Consider the following 20,107-nt stretch of genomic DNA (forward strand, 5'->3'; position numbering starts at 1 on the left):
GTGAGTCCCATTTTCTCTGTAGCTTTTAATCATTTTTGAGCTCCAGTTTTGAAAACTCCTGTTTTTTTTTAATCTTTGACTTTCTCCTTCCTTATGCAAGTGGATCTTATATCTAATCTAAAAAATGAAAAAGTGCTTAATGGTCACTTTGACTGGAAGTTGTCTCTGACAGTGCTGTTGTTTGGCTAAAAATCGAACATACCCAATTCCTGTCAAATACAATAGATAAACCAAGATGAGTTTGGTGTCTGACGTTTACTGCTTAAGATTTGCACAGGAGGTCATGTAGTTAGTGAGTAATGGAAGCTTATACATACAAAGTTTACTAATTTATTATGCACTTACCTTAAACCTTATAGGACTGTTAACTAATCTGTTATAGACTTGAATAGATAGAATAGATGTTATTTCTGACACCGCGTAATATACAGTACATTGCATAGCTAAAACAGAAGACGTAGCTATATTAAAGCCTTTGTTTCATTCATTTCTATAGTTTATTACCGGGTTTTAATGTCATTTTGGATCACTTTAATGTAGAATTTGCGTGTAAGTATGGAAAAAAAAGTGAAAACAGCTCCCTGAACAACAACAGGTGTTGGCCGTTTTATCATAATTATTTATCACTGATTTTATGAGGGGGAAATTCATTAAATCCGGACAGCACTCTGAAATTCATGCATTTGCAAAAGTCTGAAGTGGAGGCAGGCCTAACCAACCAGTAGTATTAAATTTCTAGTAATCACATTGATCAAGGTTCATTCTAATTTGAGTTGTACTTCAGAGAGAAAGGAGTTTCCATGCTCAGTGGTACACCACTGATTAGAGTAACCACACTGGTGTGTGCTGTAAATTCTACATCCAGTCCAACATCAGTCATGTTCCTCTGGAATTAAACTATTTTAGATTGGGGCAAGACACAGCTAAGAGGAGACAGAAGTGCATTTCAGCTGATTTATGAGCCCCCAGAGAGTTATCCTGCTGCTCAGGTTGTTTGAGACAGGCTCGTGGTGCGGCGAAGGCAGCTGGACGTGTTCAGCAGTAACGAGGTTAAGGTTCCTCTTGGGATTTGGCAGATTGTTTAGCTGTGGACGTTTCATGTGTTAAGTCACAATCCATATGAGTTCTCAGCAGCCACTGTTTTCAGTAATAAAACCCAAAGGGATTTTACTAGCTGATGGAGACATAGACTGGACTACAACTCAGTTACACAGGGATGAGTCTGTGCATTGCACTGTATAATAATAGATGGCATGTTACATGCTAATAGATAATATCATATTATGTAATCTGTATAATAGGTATGATAAATGAAGTCACAGTATGTTTTTCTGAGTATACTGTTGGCATTGTGAGTACAATACTGAACAACTGTGTGCATCATGAATAGAGATTTAGATTTTCGTTTGCGCCCCCTCTTATTCCCCCTGCTTAGTTACTGTTGCTGAATAGATGCTGAGGGGGGCTTGTCGTCTTTTACACAAGGTCTTATAGCAAACTTTAATAGAAATTATATGTACAAGTGTATTCATATTTCGCAAATTTAAGGTCTGCAGTCCTGTTTAATCTGTCTGATATATTAGCAACTAGTTAGCTAACTGGTCTGAACATTGTTTATTTAATGTTATTTGTCTTTAGACATCATATTAAGCTGATTTTATAGCAAATAGAGTAACCCAGATGAAGCTTAGCTTATTTTAGCGCCAGCAAGGCTGCCTGATAATAATTTTTGCCATTAAGCTGTACATTTAGTCTTCTATATAATTTGAACCAAAACGTTTTAGCTATGGCAAAGACATAAAAACAGTACCAGCTTGTAGATGATCAGGACAGCATGTGCTTGAATTAAAATTTCTTCAGTGATACATTTTTACCATCTTTTAGAATAATAATTCGGACTAATTTACTGCCACCACCGTTCTCACTGCAGGTTTTAGTAGTTTTTCCTTTGTTTGATGTCTAGAGGTGACTGTGATTGGCTGTGATGGTGTTGTGATGGCTGTGAGAGGCGTGTCGATCATTATTTTGCAGACTGTCAATTAGAGAGAGTAAACAACATGAACTAGTGTATAGTGAATGTGTAAACTTCATACACACACACACATACATATATTATATAATGTTATATGATGTTACATTTTTCTCGTATTGCCCATCCTCACAGTCCACACACATTTTAGCTCCCAGCACCCTAGATTTCCTCAACATATGCTGTTCATGTTTTATTTACCTCTAAACCCCGTCTCATTTTCAAAAGTGACTGATAAAATTGCGCTTAATGTTGGTGGACTGAAACTGATGGCCTTATTAGGTAAGCTTATTTTATAGACACGCTTTGGATGCACTCTGTATGCCCCGAGTATAATTACTGAAGCCCAAGGGAAAACAAGGACATTACAGGAAGATAGATGAATCCCATGTGAAATGAAACCTCAAATGAACGGATGGTTCTGCAATGCGCACTGAGCCAGAAAAAAAGCCGCTCAATCCATTTGGGGATTTAGAACCAGGTGGAATCTAGGAACAGACACTTATCAGGAAAACACAGATCGAATGTAAAGAGCCAAAAAAAAGAGAAACACTCCAAATCTCCTCACATCAGCGTTCCTGTGGCTTATGACAGAATACCCCCATCACCGTGTTCCATGTTCAGCGAAAATCCCTCAATCAGCATGGTTTTTTGTTTTGGTCAGAATTTTAATTCCTTTTGTTTTCTGCGTATTTTGTTTTCTCCGAACGAGGAAGCCGGCTGGCTTTTTGAAAGCTGGAACAGTTCTTGGCTCTTCACTGTTAATGAAAAGTAATACATTTCTAATAAGGCACCTTTTTAAGTTGAACTTTTGCTTTATCCTTTAGAAGCTGAATTGTAATTTAAGATGAATTATTTCTCATAGCACATTAAAATGATTAAAATTCATTAGAATTGTGTTAAGTGCAGATTCTAAACTTTTTGACATTTGCGTTTCTACATAGGAGATAATTTATGATTTCCGTTTGATTAAAAGTTAGTGTTGTGCATACAGTCTTGTTTTGACATTGAAGCAAATACAAAACAAACTGTAATTGTCATTACGTAATAAATGAAAATGCAGACTTACTTTGCTCTGCTTTAAGCTTTAACTCATCTCTAGCAGCTTTTCTCGCATCTCGGACAGGGAAACATTTCCACAAAAGTAGAATATTTTCTTGTAAAATGCAGTGTTTTAACAGTTGCAGATTAAATGTATCAGGAAACCAACTGGAGTGATTATAAATGCAAATACGTCCGTTCATCTCCAAATTATTGATGGTCATCTTAAATCTTTCTCTTTGCCTTTTTGTTAGCTACTAGCTAGGCGAGATTGTTGTCTGCGTTGATATGGTGACCAGCAGTCTAGGCGCCAACCTTCAGGGTGAATTAGCAGTTATACATTAACTCCAGCATTTAAGACCATTTGGTGTTAAAACTGTTGAACGATCAGCAGAGCTTTATTTTACTGCAAAGGAGGATTATTTTAGTTTTACCTACAAATCTAATTCTGCTGTGGAGCCACAACAAGGCAGTTTTCAACTCCTGCTGTAGACTTTAACTGCAAAATAGGTGTTACTAAAAATTTTATCTGCATATATTACAAGCATGTAATTTAGGTGATTTTGCATGTTAGTCAGACGACCCTTTTTTGTGAAAGTAGGCAGTTCTTGGCCATGTTCAGAGATGAAACCCGGCTCTAGGTAAATTTTGCATACTTTTCTTAATGTTGTATGTAATCCCTGCCGCGTTTGTCTACTTATTCCCTTGAGTTGTAGCCCATTTAAATGGGAAAAATGCTGAATGGCCTTGGTCTCTTGAAGTTTCCTGTTGTGAAATGTCAAAACGCCTGACAACAGGCTGAGAATGTTGTAATCAGATGAGCAAACTTTGCGAAGAGCCTTGTGAAAATCTTTACATTAAGCTTGTTTGCTTGTTTGCGCTTGAACGCATTCTGTGTCTGTGTTCATGCGAATGATAATCGAATCCTGTGCATCAGCTCAGAAAAAAAGCAATCCCAGAGGAGCTGAAGGGAGGCGTTTTACGTAAGAGCACACAAATAGAGTTTTGAGGAAATAATAAAAGTGCTGTTTAGACATTGAGTTCAGCTTTGCTGCATTGTTTTTCTAGCCTGTTTCCACTCCGGGGAGATATGAGGGCTTTCCTTACAGGCTGTGAGAGGAAACCCTAAAGAGGACACCTCGCCTGGCAGAGCAGCCTTCAGAACAGGAGACCACACCTTAAGGTCAAAGGTCATGGCAAACTTCTGCCCAGACAGCATGCTCTGCATTTTTCCCCCCGAGATCAGAAGGATTATATTTAGTCATGTGTTCAGACTTCTTGTAAGAGGTTTAGGAGGTTTTTCTTCTGTGGAGAGGCACCATGTTAGTTGACTTTTAAATGCATAATCATTTTGCTTTTTTGCTTGGTAGCTGGTTGTACTGGCTTTACCTGCTTGTGTTCTTTAAAGACAAATTCTTAAAGAGGATTTCATGCACAGTTTTTAACGAAAACTGGCACAGATGCTTTTTCAGTTCTATTTCTGTGTTTTATTTTTGACAGACGACTGCAGGCCACAGATGGTGGTTCAATTTCTGTGATTGATTTTGATCGAACTTGCCGAAAGCCTCCATCGCCGGCGCCTTGCTTGATGTTGTCATTCGTTCCACATACATATTTTTATCTCTGCCTGAATTGTTTATTTCTTGTCAGTCATTTCCAGGACATGCCAAAATAATTTGAGGATGAAGTGTTGAGAAATAAACGGCTCAAAGCACTGGCAGCAGGTGTATCTGTTTTATGCGGGTACTGGTGTTTATGTACATATTCAAAAACAGTGAGAATGATTGCATTCGTATTGCAACAGTTACTTTCAGCTTCTTTTGCCTGCTAAACTTCATGGACCTGTTGATGGATCCAGATGACTTCTTTACTCTTGTAACTCAATATTTGTCGTTTTGCATTGCATTATAAATGATTTGCATTGTTTCTGTGTAGTCACTAAATAATAGGCCTTGGAATGGGAACATACAAAGACGTTTACTGAAACCAAAATCTTTTTGGGTGGTATAGACTTATATTAAGTGCTGTAATGTACAGTATTGGGCAAAAGTCAGAGATCACCCTTTTATTTATTTTATTTCCAGTCAAAATGGCCATGAAGTATGAATTGTTCATTATCCAGTGTCAGAAAAATGTATTTAACAGAAAATTACACAGAAGCCTCAACAGCTAAGTATAAGAAGCTCTTTATAGCTTCTATCCTGTTCAGGAGACTTGTTTTCAGTTTTTCAAAGTAACCTGCAGGGATATTTCTTCACACCTCCAAAGTTCAGTCTAGGAAGTTGGTTGCATTTTCTATTTCTCATGATCCAAGCAATCCTGATTACAGTAATATCTTCTTAACAGCTACACATCCTTTCAGACTCATAGCAATCATTGTCTTCTCACAGTGGAAGGATGGACAGAAACACCTGTGAATGTTTTCAGATCTGAAGCAGCTTGATTCTCTCCTCTCTCTCACAGATGAAAGCATTGTGCTGTTTATCTGATGGGGTCAGTTTTGGTGGTCTGTCAGGCCTTGCAGGTGGTTGTTAGGAGTCACATTTTCTCTGTAGCTTTCATTTTTTTTTGTACAGCAGTTTTTGAAACTCTGGACAACAATTTCAACATGTTTCCTGAACTTAACAGAAGAGAAAAACTGTTGACTCAAAACACACTTGTAAAAGAAGCCAGTGGGCGTGTGCTTTAAATACAGAGAATTTATGGTATGTGATAATCCATCATGCTAGTGATGCAGCAGATGAAATACCGGAGTCTTATTTAAGGAGTAAAAGAAGTAAAGCTTCTTTTGCCTGACTGAGAATCCAGCCTGTGAAGAACATGCTGTCAAACTGTCCCTGGATGGGACCTGTCCAAAGTACCTGTGATAAGTAAGAGAAAGGTAATCCTTCTTTATGGCAGCATGTTATTTATCACTGTGTTCAGTGTTGAAATATTAGGCCCATTTTGTCCTTTGTGATTGGCGCCGCCACAGCAAACAGTCATTTTTGTTAATATTGACACATGTTCTACTCAAAACGGCACCCCTGCACTGCATAGAGTCCTGTGAATGTGCTTTTCTAGAGTTGCGTCAATTGGTCAGTCAGTGACATTGACCATTCCTGGCTGCCCTGCTGAGTGGTCTGGCAGAAATGATGTGTGAACTGTGTACTGGCTGACTGAGGTGAAAATTTCCTGTATCCTAGTGAGACTGTGCTGTAACCTTGGCAAGTGCAGAACGCCTTACCGCCTTTGTCTTCACGGATCTTTGAAAATGCTGACTAAAAAAGTGCAGCGGTTAACCCCTGAGTTTGACCAGTACATAGACACTCATATATTCCTTCATTGATGTGCTGTTCTGGGTTAAATCTAGAGGTTATTATGTTGTCACGTTATGCAATATTTTGTGGTGCAGCATTGCATCCCGCTGGCTTTGTGTGTACAATTTTATATCATTTCATGTTTTTGTCCATTTTACTTTTCCATTTGTCCGTTTACTTATACAACCATTGGGAATCCCTGTGGTGTCAACCAATTGTGACTGCAAGCCATTTTATACTTGTATCTTTATTCAGCACCAAAATGCATACGCCAAGTTTTTTGTCCTTTCAGCCAGAGAAAATTTCCCAAACTGAGGTAAGAGATCTAGATAGCCAGGTAGCTACCTTGCTAACTGTAGCTTTTAGCTTGTTTTCGTCCTCATCTGGCGCTGTTGTAAGCTTTGATAGATGGGAATGTTTTTGAAACCGTGAAATAGCCCTTTCACTCAGCCTTATTTCATGATGCTATGCAGTGTTAGCTGTGACACCATGAATTCCTATGATTAGGTATGCACAATATATGATTTGTTCACTATTATCACAATTCTGGCTTTTGATGTAGCCAAAGGCTGTAATATGCAAATGAGCACTCCAACCAATGACGGTGTCTTTTGCTGTGTGCAGTGAGGGTGCTGACCAATCACAGTGTCCAGATAAGTGTTTCTTTGTGTTTTCTTGAATAAAGATAGGCATGAAATCCATTCAAAGTGAATCATTTTAGCAAAATAATGCAGGTCAGTATCATAGTATTATTTAAAAAGTCACTCTTTCACTGCAGTTTCGCATGTTTGTGCTTTCTAAAAGTATTATATTGAACCATATATATATATATATATATATATATATATGTATGTATGTGTGTGTGTGTATATATATATTATAAATATACAAATATATTGTCATATATTGTCATAAAATATATTGTCATTTGTGCATTAATAAATGCTACCATATGAAATATGAATCAATTACTTAGTGACATGCACATAATTAAAGTCTTTCGGAAATGTATTTTATGAACTTGTATGTTTAAGTATATATTAACCACTTATTAATGATTATCTAAGCATTAAGGAAAAGTTTATGCATCACAAAGAAACATGTAAATGTAAAACTCATTTAAAACATTTTGTAGATAATTAATTCATAATTATTGTGAACTGTTTTTATGCAAGTAAATATGAGTTTCAAGTTATCTAATGTATGAGTTATGAGTTCCAAATACCCAAATCACTATTTACAAACTGTAATTAATGATTAGTTTTCTGCAATACAAAATAGTTATTGATTAATTCATATTTCACTAAGTAAATGCTTGAATACAAATGGTACCGTTTATAAACGTAACTATTATATAATTGACCAACTATTAGATAATGATTAAATTACTGTTTATTAGAGCCTTTTAATATAAAGAGCTTTAAAGTGTGAAGTTTTCTCTTTCAGCACCACTTTCATTCCCTCACGAGACAAGCTAATGAATACACAAATAGTGATGTCATGGATTAAATACTGGCACCTGAAATGGTTAACGAAGTATTTAATTACCCCTAAACATGCATATCTGGTGCTTTGTGATTGGGGAGATTCAGACAGATAGACTCACACTGGGGAGATAATTGGGTAAATAATTGTAAAAATTGTTCAGAATGGACATAATGAATATTAATGAAACCACTTGAAGTCCTTCACAAATTTCCTTCCAGAAAACATGGGGAAACAATCTCCACAGTCTGAAACATTTTTAAATCATTCATTTATGCCTGATTGTGAAGAGGCCTTATTATCTCTGAGCAGGATCTGAAGATCCGGAATAGCGGAAGCGCAGCGATGCCCCTTCCTTTAAATTACTAACTCCCACTGTACTGACAGAATACGGTAAATATACATTTCAGATCCATATTGTTTGCCATAGTGGGCGTTGCTGCTTAAACCCCTTGCTTTTCTGATTCTATAAACAGCCTGCTAGTTTCAGCGATCCTCACTGAGCCTTCAGTGAAACACCTTCAGCTGCCCTGCAGAGCAGTAATACTGTTCCCCAGCAGCTTTCATCTGTGCAGTCACACCTTCACATTTTTGTAGGGGTCCAAGCACAACAGGTGATGGAACTCTAATGTTTTTGTAAGGAGTTCTTCTTCTCCTTCTGCCCTCTTCCTCATCCTCTTCCCCAATTTTCTCCTCCGTGTTAGTTGCCAATTCCCACTTATCTCAGTCTCCCCTATTGCAAGATAGCTACAAGCCTGAGAGGGTGCTTCTTTCTTGACACGTGTAGTAGCCAGAGTTTGTAAGTGGTGCTTTCGTGCACTAGCCGTTCATATAACTGTAGCTCTGTGGAGTACTGCAGTGGACCCAGACTGTCAATTCTCACTACTTGCAACTAAATTCTACAAACATTTGACACAATTAGTCTCATGTCATCCATTTTTCTGCATGATAGTAAAATAGTGTTAAAAACATTTGCATTTGTTTACCTTTAACAGTCCAGCCGACAACCCTCTAATTTTCTAGAGGACTTGCGCATTTTTTTTACATGCTTATTAATGTATTTACCTAATTTTTTTCCACAAAAGACGTCGTTTATTTGGTGGAGTAGTTTTCATTTTCAGGCAGGAGTAAGCCTGACGTTCTGAAATTGGACTACTATTGCTTGAAAGAGAGAGACAACCTGATGTTATACATAAATAAAATAAAATCTGATGATGTTACCTTAGTTGGCTAACGTTAGGAAGATGAGTCCATGAACTGTGTGGATGGATTTTCTTCTGGTTCCGAGTGCGGCGATTGTGTTCATTGGTAATGTTATGTTTTGATGATGGAACAGAGCAACTACGCCTTCCTTCTCAGCCCGAGAGGAGGTCTAATTAAACTTTCTTTTAGTCCTAGCCAAGCATGGCATCTAGGGATTGGGTGATATGATGGTTATCGTTATATAATTGACTAAAATCATCACGGTTGTTGGTTTTATCACAGTATCGTTAACCAAAATGGCCAGGACCCACCGGCGGGCCTGAAGTTTTTTACACACTTCTACAATCTAAGAATAGCTAAGAATAGTTTGTCCCTACAGTTACTGAATAATAAGCCGTTGTATGTAATAAACCTAAGATTTTAAGAGGTTAAAATATACTGAACATGTTTACAAAAGCATTAACACCCAGTGAAATAATATGTATTATATCAATACTTTTTCTTGACCATCTAGTATTTCTTTATAACACAAAAAAGTGTACTAAATTTTTGAATATAAAGTCATCTCCATATCACTCCTACTGTTTTTAGTGTTCAGTTTAGAGCTAACTTGTGTTGTCCTGGCGAGTGTTTTGTAGGGAGGCTGTAGCAGTAGGAGATTTACTTCCACTGTGACTTTCTAAAAAGATGCTGATCGAACACAGTCAAATTAATTAATAAAATTTGCAACAATATAACACTGTGTTAGGTATTATTCTGCGATATATTATTAAAACTAATATATCCCTAATGGCTTTGCCTTTGCATTTCAACTCAAGGGTACATCTCAGTACCTACTATAATCCATTGAAATTATATTTCAAGTTGTATTGACTCCACACACCCCGTCCAGTTGACAAGCTTTTTATTTTATTGTTCCGTTTTAAATATTAGGTTGTGAAAAGATACAAATATGTAATTTTTCACAAGGAAAAACATGTTTAAGGTTCACATTTGGACCTTAAAAGCACGGCTGTACCTTTGAGGGAACATTTACATTGTTTGTACCTTGATAAACAAAAAACATTACCTGCACAGAACCTTTATTTCTAACAGTGTAGAGTCTGCCATTGGCCATGTACGTGATCCTCCTTGACCAAACGACTGTGGATAAGGCTGAATGCTTTCTGAAATGATGATGCAGTAGATGGGCAGAGCATTTAGACTAGTTCCGTCCTCTTAAAAGCCCGTTAATGGATGTCACTGAGTTGGATTGCAGGCTGCTGCCGGACCATGACAATGATTAAACACATGCACGCACACATTAAGAAAAAAGAGTTATGAAATTTTCCATATTAGAGACAAATACAGGATGGATTTAACAGATGTTTCCCATGCTCCCTCAAAAGGGCAAACAATCGCTGACGACAAATTAGGCCAAAGCTTTACCACAGTTCGCTCTTTGACAAATGGAAGGTCATGGTTGGAAAGGAGTTCTGAAATGTGTAATCCTTGGAAAAGCACAGCAACTGTTTTGCGATTAATATAGACTTAATCCTCAAACCAGGAGCTGTGCTAACCTCAAAAGCTGAGTTCTTTCCAACAGGAAGTGAAGACTTCCTCTGAGGCAGCTGAATGGGGCTTGAAGGCCACAGCACACAGGCTTTTTTGGTGGGCTATTATTTTCAGTGCACGCCCAAGCTTGTGTACCATCACGGGGATAGCCTGGGGGATGGACGGTGGCTGAATGGCTCAGTCCCAGAGGGCTAGTGGGTCGCAGAGCAAGTGCTTGTTTTGCTAGAGGTCGATACACACCCTCTTGCTTTATATCCACCCACCTGAGTAAATGTGAAGTGCGGACCCTGGTGAAACCCCGGAAAGACACGGACCACTTAGGAAATGTCACGGATTTGGCTCTTGGACATGTCTGGATGTGTGGGCTATAGGCTCTGGAGGAAGGCTCATCACCGGTTAGTCATAACGCACTCTGACAGGCACCTTAAGTCAGAGCTGAACTAGTGCTCTGAAAGAAAGGTTCCACTAAGGTGACCGAGCTTTTGCTGTATGACACATCGATGGAAGGAGAAAAACAGTGTAAACACTTTCATCATAAATGCACAGAGTGTACACTGAGCTGCCAGTTCATTAAGTGCCTGTACTTATTGACTTACCACAGGGGTCGGCGACATGAGGATCTTTTACTGCCCTGTTGCGGCTACACAGCAGTATTCGATTTTTAGGTAAAAATAAAATAATCCTCCTTAGCAGTAAAATAAAGCTTTTCTGATCAGTTTAATAGTTTTAACAATAAAAGGTCTTTTTTTTATATTTTCTATGTATAACTGCTAATTCACCCTTTAACTTGAAGGTTGGTCCTTAGACTGCTGGTTACCACAGCAATGCAAACAACAATTTCACCTAGCTAGTAGCTAACGATAATTTGGACACAAATGGACTTATTTGCATTTATAAGCTGGTTTCTGATATGTTTAATCTGCAGCGAGAAACTGTCAAACCCTAAAAAGTCAGTTTCTCGTTCGAATTTTCCCATTCCACCATTCAAACAAGAAGCTGATGAATGAAAATCGAACGTTGGGAGACATTTTACAAGAAATAATTCCCCTTTTAGAAAAGTTTCTTGCTGGAGATGTGAGAAAAGCAGCTAAAGTTGAGCTAAAGCTTAAAGCAGAGCAAAGTAAGTCTGCGTTTTTATTTTGTTTATATTTTTTATCCTATACTAGCACATTAGCACATACTGAGACATATTTATAGCCAAGATGGAAAAATGGACAAAATATTGCGGCTCCCAAGGAGGTTTGATTTTTGCTGAAAGGACAAAATGGCTCTTAACATTTGGGTTGCCAACCCCTGGCCTACCATTACAGTTAGAATGTAGAGTATACCAGTATTAAAGTGAATAGAAGTGGATCCTGGATACCATTTACAGATAAAATGAAAGACATTAATAAATAGTCCAAAAGACCGAGCAAATTTTAGATCCTCTTGCATAAAGAAGGGGAAAGGGAAAGGAAAATAAATGGAAATAAATAGAGTTTTTAAAACAAAAGTTCAAAAATTGAAAGATGCAGACAAAAATTTGACTCTTAACAACCATCAAGACCTGGTAGACCACCAAAACCGTCCCAATCAGATGAAGAGTACATCTTTAGTCTTTAAGAGAGAGGTCAAAAACAAACTCCACTCTTGCTTCAGTTCTAAAAAAAAAAATACACATCCATCCTTCCACTGTGAGAAGAGGGCTAAACGCTATGGGTCTGAATAAACGTCTAAACAAACAGTAGAATTTGCAAATTTGGCAACGTAGCTTCTGGTGTTCTTAGAGCAATGGATGGACCACCCCAGAGTCCAGACCTCAACAACACTGAATGTGTTTAGGATTGAGAGAAGCAGAAAATGCAAACCAACTTCTAAGACTGAACTTGGTGATGGAGGTGTGGAAAAATAACCCTGCAGATTTCTTTGAAAAACTGAAAGTGAGTCCCCTGTAAAAGAATGGAAGCTGTAATAAAGGCAAAGAGTTGGACACATTAAGTAATAAAAATGTACGTTATATTTAGCTGTGCCTTCTGTGTAATTTAAGTTAAATATTTTTTTCTTGATGCTGAAAATGAATACACATTTAAAAAAATGGCTCTTTAAGGGTTCTTTAGTAAAGAAAATGGTTCTATGTAGAACCATGAACACTCAAAGAACCCCTTGTATGGATAAAGGGATCTTTGCATTGTAAAAGTGTTCTTCAGATAGATGGAGAATGTGCTGTAGATCGTTCTATATAGAACCTTTTTTGAAAAGTGTTCTATATAGCACCAAGAAGGATTATTCCATTGTTACAAGCTTGACATTGTCACAATAGAAGGACCCTTTTTGGTGCTTTATAGAACCATAAGCATCCTCCATCAATCTGAAGAACCATTTCATGATGTAAAGAACCCTTTAATCATGCAAGGGCTTCTTGGAGTGTTATGGTCCTAAATAGAACCATTGTCTTTATTAAATAACCATTAAAGAAGCATAATTTTTAAGAGTGCAGTACTTGCTGTTTATGACATGTTAATGGAATAAATGAAAGGTGGTCTCTCACTTTTTGCAGTACCATATATAGTGTCTTTGTCTGGATAATGGAGAACATTGTGAAACAGATTTTTCAGAGTTCATATCACTCAGCCGTACCTAATAAAGTGGGTTGTTCGCAGTACACAGTGTACTGCTGTGTCTGATACATTCGTATTAGCACCACACACTGCCCTATAACTACCATGTCACTGTCACTGCTGTGCTGAGAATGGTTCACCACCCAAATAATATGTGGTCAGCGGTTGGGCCTGTAATGGCACCTTTCCGTTGGTGATGCACAGCAACAGAACCTGTGAACCTCTTATTTTTATCCCTACACCTTGTTTTGAGGGTCACCTTGCCCCTTGGAACTGAATTACAAGGGGTAGTGGTTGAAATCTTCCCACGAAATGAGACCCTCAAATAAAAAAGAACATTACTTCATTAACAGGCTACTAGCGCTGCTCTGTAGGCGACTCTGCCAGTCTGCAGTCACGACAGCAGGGGAGGGTAAAGTTCAGCAAGCTGAAGTTCATGAAGCTGAAGTCAGGTGTTCGCCAGCTTCTTGTTCGAATTTTCCATTCCACCTTAAATCATGCAGCAGTTACTTTCTGGCACTAAGGCGTCAGAACTGCTGCACTGTGTGAGGTGGAATGGAAAATTCAGCAAACTACTAGGGATTTTTTATGCTTGTTATGAAGAAAAGCACCATAATACATTGACACAACATGAAACAGAGAAAATACCCGCATTTCTGGGTTGGTTTAGTCACTTGTACAGCCATCTTGCCAATTTTTCTTTTTTTCTCATAACACTCTTTCTGGAGTGAGCCACTAAAAAAAAATAAAAACCCTGTTTGGAGGGCCATGTAGCACTAACGCTTCACCCTACCCCTGTATCTCAACAAAAGTCAGGACCCCTGGGCATGAACACGCAAAACAGAGGGGTAGGACTAAGTGGTAGGGGCAAGGGGTGAAATGGGATTGGGCCCTAGAGTGCACCTATATGGCAGGTGTGTGATAAAATGGCCAGTGAGTGTAGAAACAAGGCAGGAGTACCCACAGACTGGCTTTTGTGACCATACTAAATCTCACTGCTAAATCTGGAACCAGCTTTGGATCACAAAATCCAGTGTAATATGTTGCGGTACCGAGGAGCAGAAGTTTTCAGTTTTGGTTTGGCGCTGACCTTGGAAAGAGCTTCTTGTGTTTGTGTCTTGTTTGTGTTTTTGCACAGGCAAAAGAGACGATTCACTGGTAGAAGAGACTGAAACAAGTAGCCTGATTTATTGAATTTAACTATTTATGTATGAATTTCTTATTTAGCACCGGTAGCCTGTGCCTCAATATTAAAATATTTAAGGCATGTAGCTGCATATTGTGATTTAAATGTCACAAATTTTGCACCTCAGACTTAACCAGTAGCAGAATGTGTTTGCAGTGAGTATTCAGTGGGTTCCGGCCCTGAAGCAGGCCACAAGATTAACATTTCCTCTGAATAATAACATGAACATGTCTTTCGAATGAGCATTAACAAGTTTACTAGACCCTCGTTTCCAAGGCATTTTAGAATCAGCTTAATCCCGTAAGTGTAATCGGGGCACTTGAAGTTACCTTTGGTTGCAAACCCCTCTAAAACCAATCAACCAGTAACCAGCTGACGGTGCAGTAATATGTGATGTGGTATGACTGAAATGGTTTTTGATGTTTCTCCAGTTGTGGCTGAATTTCTGCTGAGTCTAGGGCAAAAGTATGCCTTGCCAAGACATTACATTAACGTTCTAACGACATGTTTTGGCTATTGTTAGGAATGACTGGCTGCCCTTGTTAAACCCTGAGAACGTGTGACATTCTGATCATGCCGTTGTTGAAGTCATAGAGACACTGTGCATTTATCTTGATTCTCTGGTGCCTAGTAGGGCTGTCATGATGACTTTACCTTCTTAATGAATCAGCAGGGATGAGTTGGCAATTTGCATGATTAAAATGCGTATTTTAAATTCTCCTACTGCACCATCCGAAAATGTGAGTGTTGTTTTTAATGAAGGCCCAATTGCTGCATTCAATTAAACCTAGAAATCAACTGTAGATGTTATGCATCTTGGAATTTATAATGAAAATGTATAGCAGTGGTTTTCATCCTGTGGGCCATGGCTCCTCAGTGGGCTGTGGGGTTACTGTTAGCTCTTTTTTTTTTTTGCTGTAAAACATAATCACAATATATAGGCTTTTACCTACTCTAATACTTTTAAATATGACAAATATTAAAACCTAAATATTTAAGCTAAGTTCAGTGATTGAACTAGCAAAATGCCTGAGCAATGTAGCCGACATAGCTAGCTAGATATGTTTATATCATGTATTAAAAGCTACAAACTAATGTTTAATGTTTAGTGTGAGGTGTGATTATACAGTCAAGTGAAATTCAGTAGGTACATTTAAATCAGATTTGTTTGTATATTTATATTTTTATGAGTGACCTTGTAGGCCGCAAATTTTTTTCTGATTGGTTGTGGCGGGCTGTGAGTCGCAAAAGGTTAAAAGGTCTAAATCTAGTTAGCTGATACAAAATGTTATAAATTCACTAAATGATGTAAAACGTGTGCAAGTAGAGTGTAAAATAAACTTAAGCTTAATGTTTGTGTTCTCACTGCGACGTACTCTATGTAGTACAGCTGCACTTTGTACTATCTGCCTGTTTTTGCCACATACTGTTGATCTTTGTAGTCTTTTTAAAGGCCCTTTTATTTTCCATTTATCTCTTCTCAGTTAAGTAGTTTGGAATCTTTAAAAGGCTATGCATGTTTGTTTTTGCTCAGTAAAGTCCATTTTTATTGTACAGCCCTTTTTTAACAAAAAAAACCCTGATTATTAATATAATTTATAGTGACAGCATTAGTGTTTAAATAACAATGTGGATGGACTGTCATCACATGACTGTATCTCATATAAATAATGGTAAACTCTATGGAGGAATTCGGTGCATTGGTGGATAAGTTGCTTTAGACATGAACATTAGTCATGGAGCAGTGGAATTTCAGAGTGTTGTGGTAGCCAAGTTGCTTTGCCTGCACAGAACCTGAACAGACTACAAGCTTAGAGTAGCGCCGGCTTTTCTCTTTGTGCTTGCACTCAGCATGGACTTTTATTGTATTATACTTTTTTTTAGAAAATCAGATGAGGAGAAGGCAATTTTCTATTTAGCAGCTGGATAAGACAGTAGCATTCACACTGTAGTAGTGCTCAGTTTGCAGTTATTGTGTGACTAACAGTGATTAGTACATTTCGGTGCATAGTCACACTGCACCCTGTGGAAACACCTATGATTGGCCAGGCTGTCGGAACACCTGTTACTTGTCATTGCACATTCAGAAGAAGCATCTGAGATTTGTCAGAGCAGCACAAACAGTAGAACTTGCCTTTCTTTCCTGAAGTGCAAACATGATAAACAGTGATATTTCTAAACAAGACATTTCTGGTTGTGTTACATTTTCTAGTTAGTGAAATGGTTTGTTGTGACCAAAACCCTGTTTTTTCTAATGAAACAATTGATTGCACAATATTTGCGCTACCAAGATACTAGAATGTTCATGCCACCTTAGACTCCAGCAGAGAAAACCAATAATAAGGTTAGGTCACTTAGAAATCAGTGCAACTAATTACTTATTCTTGGACTTTTAAGACTGTAAGAAGAGATGTAGTATAATTTTTTTTGAAGTTATGGCTATTAGGCATGGTTCATTTGGAAAGTTTAAATCAACAAAGTAGTATGGTCCACGCAGTTCATTTCAGTTCAATTTTGTCGACTTTATGCGTAGTTGGACGAGTGATTCTAATGTAAAATTCTAAAAAGATGGACCTTGTTAAAGAAGTATGTTGAATATTTACGATAAACTATCTGTTCCTCAGGATGGCACACGGCAGCGGAAAGAAAGGAAGAAAACCGTCTCCTTCAGCAGCATGCCCACGGAAAAGAAGATCAGCAGTGCGAGTGACTGCATTAACGCCATGGTGGACGGCTCTGAGTTGAGGAAGGTGCGGTCCAACTCCAGGGTGTATCATCGGTACTTTCTCCTAGATGCTGACATGCAGTCTCTTAGGTGGGAGCCATCGAAGAAGGAGTCAGATAAAGCCAAGATTGATGTGAAGTCCATTAAGGAAGTGCGAACTGGTAAGAACACCGACACTTTCAGGACCAACGGCATTTACGACCAGATTTCAGAGGACTGTGCATTCTCCATTATTTATGGAGAAACCTACGAGTCTCTGGATTTAGTTGCAAACACAGCTGATGTGGCTAACATATGGGTGACAGGGCTCAGGTACCTGATATCTTATGGAAAGCTTACGCTAAACATGATTGAAAGTAGTCAGAACAGCTTGCGCTCTTCCTGGCTTGGGGATCTCTTTGACGAAGCTGATGTCAGTGGCAACGAAAGCATCAGCCTTTGTGCTGCTGTACAGTTGATCAAAAAGTTGAATCCTGGACTGAAAAATGTTAAAATTGAACTCAAACTAAAGGAGTTGCACAAAGCTAAAGACAAAATCAGGTGTGACGTTACTAAGGAAGAGTTTATTGAGGTCTATCATGATCTTTGCACAAGACCGGAAATCTACTTCTTGCTTGTTCAGTTCTCTAGTAACAAAGAGTTTCTTGATAGCAAAGACTTGATGATATTTTTAGAGGCAGAGCAAGGCATGGCCCAGGTGAGTGAAGAGACAAGCTTGGAGGTTATTAAGCAGTATGAGCCATCCAAAGAGGGGCAGCTCAAAGGCTGTCTCTCCCTAGACGGATTTACAAACTACCTTATGTCAAACGACTGCAACATTTTTGATCCGGAACAAAAGACAGTCTGCCAAGACATGAACCAGCCCATGTCTCACTATTACATTAACTCTTCGCACAATACCTACCTGATCGAGGACCAGTTCAGGGGTCCATCGGACATTACGGGCTACATCCGTGCCCTAAAGATGGGGTGTAGAAGTGTGGAACTAGATGTTTGGGATGGGCCTGACAATGAACCGGTCATTTACACTGGCCATACTATGACCTCGCACATTGTCTTCCGTAGTGTTATTGACATCATAAACAAATATGCCTTTGTGGCATCTGAATTCCCTCTGATTCTGTGCTTGGAGAATCACTGCTCCCTAAAGCAGCAGAGAGTAATGTTTCAGCACCTCAAAAAAATCCTTGGGGACAAAATTCACAGTGACCCACCCAGACCTGAAGACAGTTACCTGCCATCCCCTAACGACTTAAAAGGCAAGATTCTTTTGAAAGGAAAGAAGCTACCCAACACCTGCAATAGCTCCGAGGGTGAAGTGACTGATGAGGATGAAGGGGCAGAAATGTCTCAGCACATGAGCATTGATGGAGGAGAACAACAAACTGTTGCTCAACCTAAGAAGTTTCAACTTTCCAAAGATCTCTCTGACCTGGTGACCTTATGTAAATCCATTCAGTTCAAAGACTTTCCTACAGCATTCCAGAACCAGAAGCATTGGGAACTTTGCTCATTCAATGAGGTGTTTGCTAGCAGATGCACCACTGATTACCCTGGAGAATTTGTCAATTACAACAAGAAGTTTCTTACTAGGGTTTACCCAAGTCCTATGCGAATTGACTCAAGCAATATGAACCCTCAGGACTTTTGGAAGTGTGGCTGCCAAATTGTGGCAATGAACTACCAAACTCCAGGTCTGATGATGGACTTGAACATTGGCTGGTTCAGACAAAACGGCAACTGTGGCTATGTCCTGCGCCCTGCCATAATGAGGGAGCAGGTGTCTTATTTCAGTGCCAATACTAAGGACTCAGTACCCGGAGTGTCTCCACAACTTCTTCACATAAAGATCATCAGTGGACAAAATTTCCCCAAACCCAAGGGCTCAGGTGCCAAAGGCGATGTTGTAGACCCCTACATATATGTAGAGATCCATGGCATTCCTGCTGATTGTGCTGAACAAAGGACTAAAACTGTCAATCAGAATGGGGACACCCCCCTTTTCGACGAAAGTTTTGAGTTTCAGATTAACCTTCCTGAGCTGGCCATGGTACGCTTCGTAGTTCTGGATGATGACTACATAGGGGACGAATTCATTGGCCAGTACACTATTCCTTTTGAGTGTCTACAACCGGGATTTCGACACATACCTCTTCAGTCGTTGACCGGTGAGCTGCTTCCTCATGCTTGGCTGTTTGTCCATGTGGCCATTACCAACCGACGTGGCGGGGGCAAGCCTCACAAAAGAGGACTCTCGGTCCGCAAGGGCAAAAGGAGTCGGGAGTACGCCACTATGAGGATACTGCTCATCAAGGCTGTGGATGAAGTTTTTAAGACTGCCACACAGCCTCTTCGAGAAGCTACTGATCTTCGAGAGAACATGCAGGTAGGGAACAGTTCTCTTTTTCCAGTTTAATTTTTTAGCAGTGAGTAACTCTGTGGTCTCATAAATGATTCCTGTAAAAAAAAAATGGACAAAATATGAGCCGCAGGGGACCATCTCTGTAGCAGCACAGTGAGAGCGTTTGGACATATTTGTGTGAGGCGATTTCCTCCTTTTGAGTTTCGTGAGAATGTTTTACTTCATAATGAGAAAAATATCAGAGCGCTGACCTCAGGAGTCAAGCACAGATCACAGCTAGCTTTTCTTCAAAGGCCTTGGGCATCTGAACTTGGCGAAGCAAAACAAAGCCACAAGGACCGATTTAATCAGATTTCATATAATCCCTTGATGTTGCACAACTGGCAAGACAGACAGAAGGTTACTTCAAAGCTTAATAAAGGAATAGTAAGACCCCTGACGTATTTAACAATGAAAATTGAAACTGTATTCATACAGGTTGAAGCCAAGTTCCTGCTTCTTATTTAATGTAGAAAATCTCTTACATAATCTAGGGTTGGCATGTCCTCAGACACGTAGTAATAACCCCACAAAGAAGATTAGGCAGTCTAACAGAAGTTGGAGTTAAGAAAAAGAAAGCGGAAAGT

At 39.0% G+C, this 20,107-nt stretch overlaps 1 protein-coding gene across 4 annotated transcripts in view; it reads left to right on the forward strand.

Annotated features, from left to right (window-relative positions):
* Nucleotides 1–20,107, forward strand: part of LOC118798750 (inactive phospholipase C-like protein 2) — an 85,238-nt gene that overhangs the window by 23,019 nt on the left and 42,112 nt on the right. For all 4 annotated transcript variants that reach the window (XM_036558282.1, XM_036558283.1, XM_036558285.1 and 1 more), the window contains exon 3: nucleotides 17,019–19,505. In XM_036558282.1, the coding sequence (XP_036414175.1) occupies nucleotides 17,019–19,505 (2,487 nt within the window). The remainder of the gene's footprint in view (nucleotides 1–17,018; nucleotides 19,506–20,107) is intronic.

The sequence above is a fragment of the Colossoma macropomum genome, unplaced genomic scaffold (assembly GCF_904425465.1).
Source record: "Colossoma macropomum unplaced genomic scaffold, Colossoma_macropomum, whole genome shotgun sequence".
Taxonomy (NCBI): Eukaryota; Metazoa; Chordata; class Actinopteri; order Characiformes; family Serrasalmidae; genus Colossoma; species Colossoma macropomum.